Below are 15,575 nucleotides of genomic sequence, written 5' to 3' on the forward strand. Positions count from 1 at the left end.
CACCTGTATGTTCTGAATTTATAACTTCTTTATTACATAATGCAGTTAATAAGTATCTATGGGGGAAAAATAATCCACAGACGAAACCAAAAACCGTTTTCAGTACCCTTTCAGAATGTATGGCCCCTAGATTCATTGCCGTTTGTGTACTGTGCTGCTGTGGGCTAGGTTCATGATTCCTGGTCCTCCTCCTGTGCTTCACCAGAGTGGAAATGAGACGTGTGTGTCCTGGACACTTGGGCTGCAGTGCCCCGCATGCTTGTTTCTGTGCATTCTCTGGATAGACTTTGTTGTCTGGTGCGGCTCCTCAGCAGGCATCCTTTGGCAATTGAATCAGAAGCGCATCCTGCTCTCTGCTGAAGAAGGTGTCTTTGCTTCATGCTGGCTTTCTAAGGTGTTTGCCTCTCAATATTTGCCTGCAGAAAGTTTCCTGAAGTCAGTACGAAGTGGAGTGGCCAGAAATACATCTATGTTTGAGGGTCTGGGGAGCTGGTTTTCTGTATTCTTTCAGATGAGGCTTGGTGGATAAGGTTCCTTCACTCATCTAATTCCTTGTCTGTTTCCCCATTACTTCCTTCCCTTTTCTTTCTTTCATTAATTAATTAATTAATTAATATTTTTTAAAGTAGGTTCCATGCCCAGCATGGAGTCCAGCACAGCTGGGGTCAAGACCTGAGCTGAGACCAAGAGTCGGACGCTTAACTGACTGAGCCACCCAGGCGCCCCATCCTTCCCTCTTCTTTAAATTTTCCCCTTCTTCTGACCTTAATCACCACCTTAAATGACTCAAAGTTATCACTGAGCATGGAGTGACTAGTTAGCAGCACTAAGATCACTGCTAACTGCTGAAACATGGGTGCTCTAGCATCACTTGGGTGATGTCTTCCCTGATGGCCTTGAGCCTCTGGGCCAGTGTCAGGTGTAAGCAGAGCACAGACCATTGCCCTTCCAAACCCCTAAAGTTCTTCTTTTGCTGGAAGAAAGAAACCTACAGTAGAAAACAGGGAAGTGAAGAGCAGAGCATACTTGGGGGAAAACAGGGATTTTATTTATATTTATTTTGAGTCTATAGTTTTCTAAACCCCTTAAGTGTGATTGTGCCATCATCAGAGAAACATTTGCCAGGAGGTATGGGGAGGGCCCTTTGGGCAAAAGAGAAAATATTCTCTAAGATATAGTGTGTTTATGAAGCTTAAAAATGCTTTCTCTTTGTATAATGTTGAGCCCTGAGAGTCTACCTTAACATTCAAAGGTTTCTGTCTCGGCAACATTACTGAAGTTTTAGAAAGCAGACCAGCTGGTTGGTATTCTAAAATGTTTATATGCCAAGTATTTTCTGTTTTTCCCTTTCACAGACTGAATCTCATTTCCATCCCAATAGCTTCAACCTTCTAAACTTCCCCCATTCCTCCTTACCTCCTCATCGGCATCTACCTAATATGTCTTCTCTAGCCGCACTTCTTTCCCACCTTTGGCCTGACCCCTCCCAAATAAGGCAGCATTTTCTGTCTTGAAGGGCACAGAATGAATCCTATGCCTCTGGTCACTTGGGAAATTTGTCAAGGACTGACTGTGGATGTTTATTTAGAAATTTATGGGAGTGTCCTTTATTTCTTGTCTTAATTTAGGGAACCGTGTACTTGTTTCTGTTTGTCTTTTGTCCTCATCTATTTTCTAATGCTGTATTTTTTTTCAATGCCCCCCATTTTTCACATCATTGTCACAAACATCTCTTTTTCACCTTCATCATCACCCAACAAGCTCAGGGATGCCATCTCTGTCTTTCACATGATGAAACCAGGCCCAGTATGAATTGTTCCAGGACCCGCATTAAACAATTAGATCCATGTCTTCTGATTCCAAAGCTTTTGCCCTTTTCACAACTCTGGAGTGGAGTTTACACACTTGAGGGCTGAATAGTTCCAAATATATTTTTGTAGCTTCTGATAGGCCTGCCAAAGTGCCCTGTGCAGAGTACGTGATTGGTAGATATTTGACTGCAAAATTTCTCTGACTTGACTTTGATTTCTGCAACACTGATTTGGAGAAATGAAGTTTACAAAATATAACTATGTGTAAAGATCCTCAATTTAACAAGTCTAGTGCAAATTGAAAACAGATGGTGGTTGTAGTAGAGCCCCCTCAGAGGTGGCCCTAAAGGACCGTGATGAGGGGATAGGCTCCCAATGAGCAGAGCTTGACTGTTGCACTGACCAGCAATCAGTGCACTTAGGAGTGTAGGAGGAGGCAAGAAAATGAAAGCTTCTCTAGAAGTCTGGCATCTTAGATATTTCAAGGGTTAAAATGATGTTTAATGGGAACCAAATGGTTGAAGGATCCAGTAATGGGATGATAGTGTTCACCTCTAGGACTTTAGTTTGAATCTATCCAAATAAAGAAGCAGGGAGGATTGAAGACCTTAGAATGGATCACTGAGCCTCTCACCTCCAGGCTGACAGAGTAGGTTGTCCACATAGGCATATTGGCAATTATCCTGAAGACTGTTCAGTAGTCCACATGAAGTAAATTAATGGCCATGGTCTCCTGAGACACGGTCATCGTCCACATTTTCAAAAGCACTCTCCCAAAGCAAAATCATAGCAAAAATTTAAAAGCAATAAATAAACCATGGATGGAGATATTGTGCACCACACCAAAGCGTTGCTTGCTGAGAAAGACAAAGATGCCTTCACCGTTGTGTCAGGTGCTCAGCTAAACATTTATCGAGTCCACTACATGGAAGAAGACACAGAAAATACAAATGCATTTCTGCCTTGACAATGCTTATAATCTAATTGGGGGAAAGACTCATTTTATTAAAAAAAAAGAATCAGTACAAACAATTTATCTTAATGTTGAATAGATACTGGAAAAGTTGTGGGATAATTGGAAGATAGACCTAGTTAATGCAAGATGGCTCTGGGAGGGCATTCATGTAGATTTGCATTCAGCTCTATACGTCTATGCACCTGTTTAGGAAATCTGGACTCTTTGGCAGAGGGAAGTCCCTTCTCTATATAGGAAAGGGTACCTCATTCAACTTTGGGCTAAGCCAGGCTTAGGAGAGCTGTCCTGTCTTTGGATCATTTATTGGATTAATGATCCCTAATGACCAACCAGTTCCATTGCCTGGAGCTCATGTTGACTCTAGAAGCTTCCTCATGTTTAATTTACTCCGAAATCCACCGTTTGCTCAGAGTCAGGTCTATGATAGATTCACATTCCTGCGAGGCCTTCTATAGAAGGGAAAGCCCAAGGGCTCCACTGATTGTCCAGGGACTAAGGGCTGGATTCCCATGTGACTACAGATGCCTTTTGATGGACACAGAGGGGCCTGAATTCTCTTGAGCCATCATTACTTCATAAGAACAGAGAGGGTCAGAGAAACCAGCTTTTGGATATGTTAAGTTTTAAGGTCTTATTCAAACACATGCACACACTTACATGGGCATATATACATACGCAACTCTATTTCTATAGCCATTTGGATGAAATCATGTAGCATCTTTATGTCACTGAATAAAATTATTGTGCATCCATAAAGAAGAGAGAGAAGAAAGAATGTTTGTGCCCTTTAAATTCCACAGTATAAACACTTCTTCATATTGTATATGGATTTATTATAAACTCAGTGGGTAATTTGTATATTTAAAGCTGTGGCTGGCTCCCAGATGGCCCCCAGTGCCTGCCATACCATCGGGGTGTGATGGCTCCCGAGTGTCTTAGGGACATTTTCCCCACTTGGCTAAAACTTACTCACTTTGCAGTTTGGTAGGAATACTAAATTCAAGTAAATTAAAGAGATGTGTTTCCTAATTATTCTATCAAAAGAGCTTGCAGCTTTGAAATAACTCTCAGTGTCGGTATGTTGGACACTTTTCCAAAGGTGTGAGTCAGCTCCCTGTGGCATGCTTTCAAGTCTCCTGTTTGGGTCACCTTTACTAATCTCACCCAGGGCCCAGGGAAAGTGTCTTCTTTTTATACTTTTCCTCTGTTGTCCCTATTACTTCCCCTGCAGTGGCTTTGACGCTGGCATGGAAGTCAGCAGGCCCGCTTTCTCCTGATGTGTTGTAGCTGTTTAAACCTCACTTTTTTCTTCCCTCTGTTGCTTTCATTAAGGTGGTTGGGGGTAGGTCAGAATCCACGTTTTGAATTAGAAATGCTGATATGATCCCAGAGGGGATGTTACGGTGGTGATAGTTGACAGAGAGGAGGACCATAAAATATCACCTGGATGAAATACCTCCCTGCAACACTATCTCTAGGACACACACACACACTGGCGTCCCTGTGTGCAGACAGGCGCTGCTGATATATGAGAGTCTGCTGGCCATTTTGTTCACGATAACTAGGAAAGGAAAAATGAACCCCTCTTTCAGGGTGTTCATCCCAAGATGATGACACAGGAGATTCTCCTTGCAGGTAAACCAAAGAGTTCAGTTAATCACCACTTATCACTCAGGGGACTCAAGTCTCTTGCGGATGCATACTCGTTGGGTAGCAATGCTGTTCTCTTCTCTCATTCCATCTTGTGTCGTAAACTGAAGGCCTGGCATCAGAGTGATGTGTGCTGGCTTTTAGAGTCCCAAGACTTTAACATGTACATGATTCACTCCAGAGACCTAGATAGATTTTCAGAAAGAAATGTCATATCATTATAATTTTAATAACTTTACAACTTCGCTTCATCTCCCCCATTACCAGACTATTCCGAGCCACCATCATCTTTTGCCAGGAGCCTCTAATGTATTTCTCTGTGTCCTCGGCTGCCTACCTTCAAACAGTGCTCTGTTGAATTGATTTTAGTATCTAAACCACCCTTAATGGATCTGAGATAGATTAGTTTGTACCTAAATTGGGTGAATTTTTATATATGTTGTCTTATTAGAAATGTGCTCTATACTCCAGGTAATCATTGAATGAGCAGGTACAGACAGGCTCCCCGTCTGACCCTCCCACTGATATTCGAGTTATTCTGACCAAGTAAACATAAACTATAGGTCAAAAACTGAAGGAAAACAAAAACAAAAACAATAAACAACTAACATGGCTAGCTTTAAGTTGCGCAAGCTTCAATAAGAAGGGTCAGCAAACTTTTTCTGTAAAGGGCAGGGAGTAAATATTTTAGGCCTGCAGGCCACAAGATCTCTGTTGCAACTACTCAGCTCTGCTGTTAGCAGCACCGACAATATGTAAGTGAATGAGCACAGCTGCCTACCAATAAAACTTTATTTACATAAGTAGGCAATAGCTGGATTTGGTCCATTGTTTATTGATCTCTATGTCAGGCCAATCTGCCTCCTACAACTTTTGCGTGCCCATTCTCCAAAGGCATCATTAAAACGTGCAGTAATCTGCTTGTATTTTCTGGTAATCCCAAATACTAAATCTCTCAATTCTGAAATGTGCATACTAATTTTTTTTCCCAGCTAGAAAATGGTGTAAAGTTTAGACTTGGAATTCATCAAGGCAAGTGACTGAGAATGCCTCACTTATTAAACCAGAAATTTTGGTTGATGTTTATTATTCACATAGGTCCATTCACCTTGAAGTGATGTTAACTCAGTCTGTCACTTAAAAGACAGGTAAATAATAAAACATTTTGGAAAATCACTAAAGGTTTCTTTACAACCACAGAATAGGTCTAGAAACGTTCCTGGCTGTTTACTGGTCTCTCTTCTGTAGGGGAGCTGCTGATCATCCATCTTTGTGGAAACTGACTACCTCATCTGGAGTAAAAAGTCAAGGGACTCTCAGCTAATGTCATTGTGCTGGGAGATGTACTGGGACACTGGGACACTTTCTTAGGGGCTAGTAGCAATGAGTTGAGAGAAGGACACGTATTCCAGACCTGCCACTTTCTGGCCACGTAAGCTTGCATTTCCAAGTGTACATCTATAAAATGGGCACTGGAGTACAACATAGAGCATGGGGAGAGTCCAATTATTCATAGATGCTCAGAGCTCATCCTGTGCTCTGAGGGCTAGATCACAGATTTGGACCAAATATGTAAAAATTTTCATGTGTGACCACACAAACATGCACTTACATACACGTGCATAGTGTGTGCGTGTGTAACATTGTACATGTGTGTATATTCCTTCATACCTCAAAGAAGGAGCATTGTGAGGAATGAAATAGACCATATATATAAATGTTTATAGAACAGCCTCTTTCAAACCACACATGCTTTATAGATGTTTGTTGTGTGACTAAAGTTTCGTTCTCCCTAGTGCAGAGTTTCTCAGTAGCGACACTGTTATTATAGGCCAGATATTTCCTGTTTGTGTATTATTGGATATTTAGCAGCATTCCTGGCCTTTACCCACTACATGCCAGTAGCATGCCCCACCCCCAGATGGGATCACCAAAAATGTCTCCAGACCTTTTGCCAAATGTCCCTGGGCACAAAATCACTCCCAGTTGAAACCACTGCCCGAGTGAAACCAAGACATAAGGAAGTGGTTCCCAGACTTTGGCAAGCATCTGAATTACTTGGAGAGCTTGTGAAAATACACATTGCTGGGCCCGACTCCAGGGTTTCTGATTCAGAGGGTCTGGTGTTAGGTCCCAGAATTTACGTTTCTAACAAGTTCCCAGGTGAGGCTGACGCTGATACTGCTGGTCTCAGGACCACACTTTGTTAAGTATAGAGATAAGATGTAAGATGATCTAGAATAATATTCTAGGTGATTTGAAACGTGTGTGTGTGTGTGTTTTAAATTTTTGAGGATGATAGTGTCATTACTGTGATCACAGTGCCTGAGATCTCTTTCTTAAAGCCCTTGGGTAGTTCCACACAGCTGCGGTCGAGATTTAGGGGGAAAGCAAGGCATTTATGGGAGATGTTCTGTCTGAACCGGGTTTTAGTCTTCACTGCCTTGCCAACTGTCACCTGAATCCTGCCAGGAGGCTGCTCCAGGTCGTGGTGCAACACTAGGGCTTCTATGGAAATTAACTTTAATTTTTGCTTTGCGGTCAGACTTAACTGCCAAACTACCCCAACTGGTATGACACTGGGGTCTGTGGATTAGAAGTGAATGTTCAGAGTGCATTTGAGGGACATGGTGACTCGGGATGCCATTTGTGACCACTGACTATTAGAGCACTGGTTCTGCCTTGCATCTTATTTACTTGCACTGGCTGTCTTGTCCTTCCTTGACTCCCCCATTCAGGTCAGAGTTCCTGTTGTCCTGAGCTGTCATCCATGCTTGCTCTTATTTTTTTTCTTTGCTTGGAGTTAGAGATGGAGCTGTCTTGAGCTATTTATCAGTCTTATCTCTCTTGGCCCTCTGTTAGTAATTCAGTCCATGGATCTAATCCGCTTTAATTGATTGATCTCCCGCAACCAGACTTCAGCACAACAACAGGAGGGGTGCAGCTGGAGGTGGAGAGGTGGATGCAGTGTTGCTGGGTGGGTGCAAAGGTCACTGAGACCTGTGCAGATTTAGGAAAATAGAATTTGTTTCCAAGCCATTTAACATGAATTTTCTAGGGACAATCTGTACAGATTCTAGAGTTGATGATCTTGAATGGGAGACAGTCATTTTAAATAGAGTGGTATCCTATAGGATGTGTGCAAAAGCCTCTGACTCATTCATCATCTGTCACACTATTTCTCTGTCACCCAGCTGTCCCAACCATCCTCACCCCCACCATTGACATCATTTTTACATCGTCCTTTGAAGAGCACTTCAGGATTTGCCAAGATTTTATTCATTTCTCTTAAATTCCATTTAACACAGGTGTTACTATTATTGTCTTGTTCTTTTTTTTTTGTATAGATAGTTGAATGACCTGCTCAAGATTACCTGGACAATAAGATGTGGAGCTTGACTGGGCTCAGGTCTTCTGATTCTAAATTACAAAGTCTTCTGGAACCTAGAGCAGACATTTTCCTTCTGCCTTGCCCTTCTTGTCACAGTCCTCCCCCCGCCCCACCCCAAGGGAAGGGGCCTGGGATGATAGTGAAAGTCCAAACCATCTCCAACCTTCATAGCTGGAGTCTTGTCAGTTTGGATAATTCCTGATTGGCTTAGACTTCTTGAGAGAGAGACCTGGTCTCTTATATCTCTTGACTGTTTCAATAGTGCACAACTCTGCACACAGAAAGTACATACTCCCTGCTTATTAGCTAACAATTATCTTCAGTCTAGAACAAGGAGACCATAACATTGAAAGAATGGCCTGATGATCTTCACTGAAAGACAGTGACTGGCCACGAAAAGTGTCCATACTGTGTTCTACTAAACACAAGAGTGTTTTACCCTAGAGAACTTCAATAAAATTCTCCCTCAGCCAAAATTATCTGATGAATCAAAATCATACCTCATCTTTTTTTATTGATTGCATACATAAAGCACAGTGAGATTTTATGTTTTGATTAAGATTTATTGCAAAAAAATGTGGATATGGATCAACAGTTCTCTTCATTATCATGTACTATTCAAATCCTTTTTAACCTCCCATGGTATAAAAACTTACCAACACAATTTTTTTTCTACCAGAACCATGCATTCTAATTCCCTATTCATTCATTCTCTTATCCTTTAATTTAATAAACGTTAACTGAGCACCTGTTGGTATCCCTACATTTGAGATACCCATAGTTAGATTAGGTAGATAGGTTAGGCAAGTTAGGCAAACATAAAGTATATAATATGTGATGTATACAGTGACTTATATAAATAACTCAATTGCAACATGTAATAAATGTGACTGAAACATAACATGGTGGAAAATCCATGGGTTTTAAAGCCAGACAGACCTGAATTCTAATCTTAAATGCATCTTCTATTAGTTGTGTGAATTCCCACTTCTGTGAATCTCCATCTTTTTTAGTCTATAAAATCTGGAGGGTAATTTTAAGAATTCCAAAATTGTTCTATCAAAACGTACCTGCCAAGCACCTACTCTGCTCTTCAAGGTAGTCTGGATTACACTGCGTAACAAGCAGCTTCAATATTTGGTGGCATAAAACAATCAAGCTTTGTTTCTCATTTGCCTCTCATTTACCTTTGTTTCTCATTCCCATTTGAGTTGGCTTGTTGCCATCCTCGCTCAATGACCCAGGCTGACAAAGAAGCCACTGCCAGGAATTTGCTGGATACAGTGGTTGAGAGCCAGTGGGAGAACTCTGGTTGGTCTCACACCAGCAGTTTAATGCATGGCTCAGGAGTGACACCTAATTTATTGGTCAGCACTGGTCTCTTGGCCCTACACATCACAAGGGGACCTAAGAAATCCTCTCTTACTATGAGCCAACAATGGGGGGAAACTAGAAAAATGCAGTAAACGCTGCCACTGATTGTTTTATTGGTTGTGACCCAGACTTTGGAACAGGCATGCCAGGCCTGGCAGTGTCTGGCCCCGAGTAGGATCACATACCTGTTGTTCATCCTGTGTTATTGCCTAGCACTGAATTCCCAGATTCTGTGGGAAGCCTAGAAGTCAAGATATTGAGAACTGCTTCCTTTGCACGTCTCCCAGGCATAACTTTGAGAGTCCCAGTTCTGTTTCTGTCAGCTGCAATTGTCTAAAATAGTGGATGGTGCATTTTGCCTTCCCCGGGGGCACGGTGGAATGAATGAAGAGATTGCCTGCAGGGAGGTCTTTATTCCTGAGGATTTTTCTTGCCCTTGTGCATCTCTGCTTCTGAAATCTAACACTGGGGTTAGTAGTATCTCATGGGTCACCTCCATAGCAATAACTGTCACGTGGCTGATGGAAGGTCAGAAAGCTGGAGCTGGACTAATTTGAGGAACCAGGTGGGCTTGTAAACAGTCATTATTGATGAAGAATGGATTTACTGGCTATTTACAAACAGCTGTTTTCTTGTGCCATTCAGTCTTGTTTGTTTTTTTTTTAACAGACTTTTTTTTTATTGCACTTGAGGACTCTTTGGTAATGTCTTCTGATTTACCACTTGTCTGTGTTTTTAATATCAAGGAAGAACATGGATTGAAGTGATTGCCTTTGGTAGCAACTTTAGTGGTGATGGGTGTGGAGTTATTAAAATTTATAGTCATGCTGTTTTTGCAGCTATACTTTGCTTGCCTTGGAAAGGCTTCTAAAAGATACCGAGGAATGTGAAGAGAGAGCAACTACCAAATTGTGACAGGAACTCAACCGTGCAAATGTTGTTTTTTTAATGTTCTGTTTGCTAAAATTTACATTTATTTTTACAATACTGCTTGATGACACTATCGCCAAACCAGCCAGCCCTTAGTTCACACCACCACTTTCAACTATACTAATGAGGGGAAAGAAAGCGAAAAGATGACTGACATTTATTTTAGTCCCAAAGCAAGCAGAGCCACGTGCTGTGGGAGTTTCACACGTATGTATTCTCCTAAAATCCTCGCAACAAGCTTCAAAGGTAGCAATTCGCTTTTCCCTTCCTCCACAGATCCTTTTATAGTAGGGAAATCAGAAGTTAAATAACCTGCCCAAGGTCATTGGGTTTTCAGAGCCAGAGAGAGGTATTATTTGAACCATGCCATGCTAAAACCGTGTTTATCCTATTGAACCAGTTAACTTCTCCAGTGCTCACAGAGTGTGACACGTGGCCAAATGTTTGTATTGTTCCTTCTCCTGATCTCCATTTATCCCTTTTACTTGAATAATATTTTATTTATTTATATTATAAAGTGCTATCATACGAATCATTATAATCGCATCATTTTAGCCTTATAACGGCCCTAGGAAGTCTGGGGAGCTGGTATCCTGTCCCCATCATATATTATTAAGAAAGGGTTCAGAAAAGTTAAGTGACTTGCCCAAAGGTCAGTCAGGGCTGTTTCCAAAGCCAGTGCTTTTTATCCCTCAGATCGTCTCCTCTCTGGACACCTGAGCCAGCCGAGTTTATTTTCATGGCAGCTGAGCGTCAGGGATTCAAGCCTAGGCAAGTCTATGGGTACTTGCCGTTAAGACTTATAATGAACTGAGACAAAGCAGTTAGCCACAGATTATAATGCCACTGTGGTCCCATGACAAATGACAAGGAGGTTGCGGTAATGAAATCTTATTACCGCAAGTAAAGAGACCGCATCTGAGGTCTAGCGCAGCCACATGTCCCGCTGTGGGGAAACACAATGCGGCATCTGGGTAGGGGTCTCCACTGACATTGGCCCTAGCGCTAGCAGGATTAAGAAGATGTCTCTGAAGCAGTGATTGCAGCGCCAAATGTGTGGCACCTCCGATAAAGACCAAATATTTATTCTGGCAGAGATTAAATCTTTTCTTCCCCTGAATCTATTATGGATCTTGCAGAAAATCTGCCCAAGAATATATCTCACTGATCAGCCAACTCACTGAGCCAGAACCGCCCGATGCTACTGCTGGTTTAAAGGTCCCCTCTCTCTACCTAAAACTGTTCTCCATCCATGATTAATTAGTGACTCAGAGGCGAATTGAATCGCCAGCAGCCCTGCGTGCATCCAGGATTTATATAGTGGTTTCTCATTGAAGAACAGTGGTGCAATAAACAGCCCACATCTGTGGGGTGAGCAGAGGAGTAATGGTGTCTGCGGTCATGGTTTCTTAACTCCTCCAGTTCCCTCATTCTGCTAAACAGGTTATGACGCAGGTTACTATAGCCTTGCTTATCTAGGCCTAAGGATGAGTAGGTGCTCACACACACACACACACACACACACACCCTTAGACATGAATGCCAACGCTTTAAGTAGGGGGAAGCAGGAAAATCATAATACCATTTCTGAATTCCCAGAGAATTAAGGAGAAAGAATAAAATGGATCATCACATTATCACATTATTAATTATGGGCATGAAAGATGCAAAAGAACCGATCATCAGTTTCATTTCTCCATTTTAATGCTAAGTGCTTTGTTTAGGGCTGGAGATGTAGGGGTGGGGAAAGAAAAAAAACCCTGAGAACATAGTGCCACAATAAACAGGGATTTACGAAATCATAAGTACATTTAGTCCCCATTTGGGGAGGCACCTGCATTCCTTTTTGCAGAGAACAGAACATGGGAATTGCAGACATCATTTTACATTGCATGCTGTGCTATCCGAGCACAAAGGAGACAGCGATGTCCACCCCATATCAGAGCATTCCTGCATGCCAAAAGCAGCCTTTCTTAGCTTAGACGCCTACTTTCTAAAATCAAGACTCCTGGGTACTTGTCCATTCTTTTATTGGGAATAAGATGTGTTCGCATACTAAAGGAAAATTAGCAAGATGAAGAAAGCCTGTCTTTTGAAAAAAGAAGTGAAGTGTACCAAATTATCTGGAAACCAGTGCCTAAAATCTCATCAGAAGTCTTAATTTACTGACTTTAAGCACAATTGGTGCTTCATAAATATCATATTTATGTATTGAATGAATTTTTATTTATAAATGAATGAACCCAATTACTAAATCTGAGTTTCTATGAAATCTTTCCTACACTTAGTTTATATGGCTTCTGGGCTTCTTTCTTCATATCTTTCTTTTTCTTATCCTTCTCCCCCTCCTCCTCCTCTTCCCTGTCCTCCTCCTCCTCCTTCTTTTTATTCTCCTTCTACTTCTTGAATAAGAACAGAGAGGATAACAGAGACTATGTGGACAAATAGAACATCAGAGTTACCACTAAATTTTATTGTCCTTGAATGTCCAACCTATTGCTTAGCCAAGAAGTCAGACAACTAGAAAAATGGAGAAAGATGTCTCCTTCTCTCCTCACCCATCCCTCCTGGCATCCTGCATGCTGTGATACCTTCCTAGGAGGTTGGCAGAAACTGATTATATCTGACCAGTAAGGTTACTTTTGTTTTGTGTCTCATTGTGAATACTAATTCTAACTCTTAGTCATAACCAATGACTGGAGGAGAAGAGTAAGAGTTTTAAGAGCATTATTTATGTTTCAGTGCTTCTGGGCACTTGCAGGAAGTAGATGATGTCATCACCTCTACCTTCACCATAATCATCACCTTCATTGCCGTAGTATTTCTCTTCTGGCATTCATTGTATTTTCCCTCCCAGAAGTCTCTTTCTGGGCCATTGGGTTCTCGTGTGCTATGTGGCATAAAGCTGTAGCACTGAATGTTCCAGCCCTCTTTGGATGAGCCTTAGGAATAGGGCTACACGTGTGGGAAGAGTGGCAGCCATCTGACTCTGAAAACCCCAGCTCGGTTTCACTGACCTCTACTGAGGATACGTTTTCTATGGGTTTGAGACTGCACAGCGTGTCCTTGCGTGTTGATCCATGATGCTAGCCCCTCTGACATTGCCTCCTCATCATTCATTGTACCCCTTCCCTTGGCCTTGATCACCCCCCAAAATGTGCAAGTATGCTTATATTTCTTCTTTAATCCTAAATCTAAACTGTGAGGCGATCTAGGGTCCAGGGTCTAATTACCTCTCCTAGAAAATAGGCCTCATTGCTCTCACAGAAATGCACTTTGCAGTGTCACTACACAGCTCTTAGGTAGTTCTGTGGTTTCCAGCTTAGCTATCTGTGGAGAGCAAGCAAATGATGTAAGCTGTGCAGGGCAGCCCGTGAGAGCAATCTGGGTGGCTTTATGCCATTGGTTTCTATGTTCAGGATGAAAGCCCATGGAGAAATGTAGGATACTGTTGTGACCTTCATGCTGCCAGCTCCCTCTGGGTACCTACAGATTTATTGCTAGCTGGAGGACCCACTATAAAGGGAGAACACCTTGTGGTTGGTGCTAACTATGCCCTTTGTGTTTCTTTATCATAGGAACAGGGGAAAATCGGAGTTGTCTTCAATATCGGCACAGTTGACATCTCTATCAAGGAGGAGAGAACTCCTGTCAATGATGGTAAATATCATGTGGTGCGCTTCACCAGGAACGGCGGCAATGCCACCCTCCAGGTGGACAACTGGCCAGTGAATGAACATTATCCCACAGGTACGTGTTGTACTCTCAGTGACCACAGACTCTCTTCGGCTCTCCCATTCTTACTCCTAAGTGGCAACTTTTTCATGACTGTCACCAAATCATAAAACACTGAATACTAAGCACATCATTCATGTATTTTTTTTTTTTTTTTTTTTTTTTTTGTAGGACAAGATGAGTTATCATGTTAGGGCTTGGTTCAGCATAGGGAGCTTCTGGAGACTTACTAACTATGCACTGAACACTTTTTGTCAACCTGACCAGTACTGCCTGACTGGCTCATACTAAAGACATGGCTGTAGGCTTTCCAGGGCATTGCAAATGATGACCAGTGGAGGGAAGGGGTGCCATCTCCATCGTGAGCTATCGTCGATAATCACAGAATAATCCCTTTGTTATCTGGACTCTGTGGTGCCATTTAGGCAGGTGAGGTTGAAGGTACAGATGGTCAGAGATTTCAGAAAGACTGTGAAAGGAAGTTTACTAAACTTAAAGTGATGAACATCAAGTCAGGGTAATGATGAGAGAGAAACGAAGGGTGGGGTTTCATTCATTTGGTTGACTTTGCCCATTTTTTTCTTTCATTTATACTAAGCCTGCCTTGATATTCAGAGATCGGTCCTAGTAGGCATTTTAATAACAAGCATGCTGGTGTGGGAGGGAGAGGGGTTAATCATCTGTTTAAATTTGATGGTCAAGGAGCATTTGCCAGCAAACTCCCAGAGCCAGATGGCCAAATCAAAGGCAATGGGAGGAAAGGTTGCCTTATTTTAAAGAGGTCATTCAAATCATCCTTTAGCTTTCCCTCTCATCTCTCACTTCTCTTAGCAAAAGAGCCCTGAACCCTGATCAAAAAAGTTCCAGGAATGGAAGGGAAAATACTTTGGCTAAGGGCCTTTGTTCCACAGTTGCATTATCACTTGGTGGATGCAAGAGACTAGCTCAGAATATTGAACTTTTCACTAATGTGGGCATGATGCTATGTTTCACCCTCTCTCTCTCTCCTACGCTTCAAACTCTCCATAATTCTCTTACTGCTGTCCTCTCACTTCCTTAATAGTGAAGTGAGCACAGAGATAAGGAAGCCCAAAGCACATTTTCAGAAGTTTTTAAGAGCTGTTTAGCTAATAATCATCACACTTGGGAGAAATACATAAAGTAAATTTGCTTATTTGTGGCCCAAGAATTTTGAATGACTTGAAGGCTGTAATTTTCATGCCTAATTCATCATTAATTTTCTTTAAAAGCCAATCAGAAGTAATTGTGTTACTGCCCCCCCCCCCCCCCCCCCCCCCCACTGAAAAACCAGAGTCTTCCTGTGCCTGGTTTAAGGATTATGGGAGCATCTACAAAAAGCATACATACAAGACTCCCAAGCTATTGATATGAAAAGCCCCGCCCACCCATTTATCTACCATTTCAGTCTCCATACAATATCCAGCTCAGCCTTTGCTGGGAGTCTCTTGCCATACATTTAGTACTTCTCAGATTAAGGCACAAAAATGACTTTATGCATTTATCTTTGAGCTTTTGAAGAGAGCCAGAGGTGTTAGCAGCTACTATGAGTTCTTATCATCATCCAAATTCGCTAGACACTAATAGACCTGATTTTTAAATGTTTCGTGCTTAAACTCTGGGGGATGGGTGAGCACGGGAATCCAAATAGCCTAAGATCTTAAAAGCTGTTTATCTGATTATCAGAAAA

The 15,575-nt window shown here is 41.9% G+C and overlaps 1 protein-coding gene across 35 annotated transcripts in view; it reads left to right on the plus strand.

Moving 5' to 3' along the window:
* Positions 1-15,575, plus strand: part of NRXN3 (neurexin 3) — a 1,527,623-nt gene that overhangs the window by 1,330,934 nt on the left and 181,114 nt on the right. For all 35 annotated transcript variants that reach the window (XM_032406089.1, XM_032406090.1, XM_032406055.1 and 32 more), the window contains one exon: positions 13,711-13,882. In XM_032406089.1, coding sequence (XP_032261980.1) covers positions 13,711-13,882 — 172 coding nt within the window. The remainder of the gene's footprint in view (positions 1-13,710; positions 13,883-15,575) is intronic.

This window comes from Phoca vitulina, unplaced genomic scaffold (genome assembly GCF_004348235.1).
Source record: "Phoca vitulina isolate PV1807 unplaced genomic scaffold, GSC_HSeal_1.0 scaffold7, whole genome shotgun sequence".
NCBI lineage: Eukaryota > Metazoa > Chordata > Mammalia > Carnivora > Phocidae > Phoca > Phoca vitulina.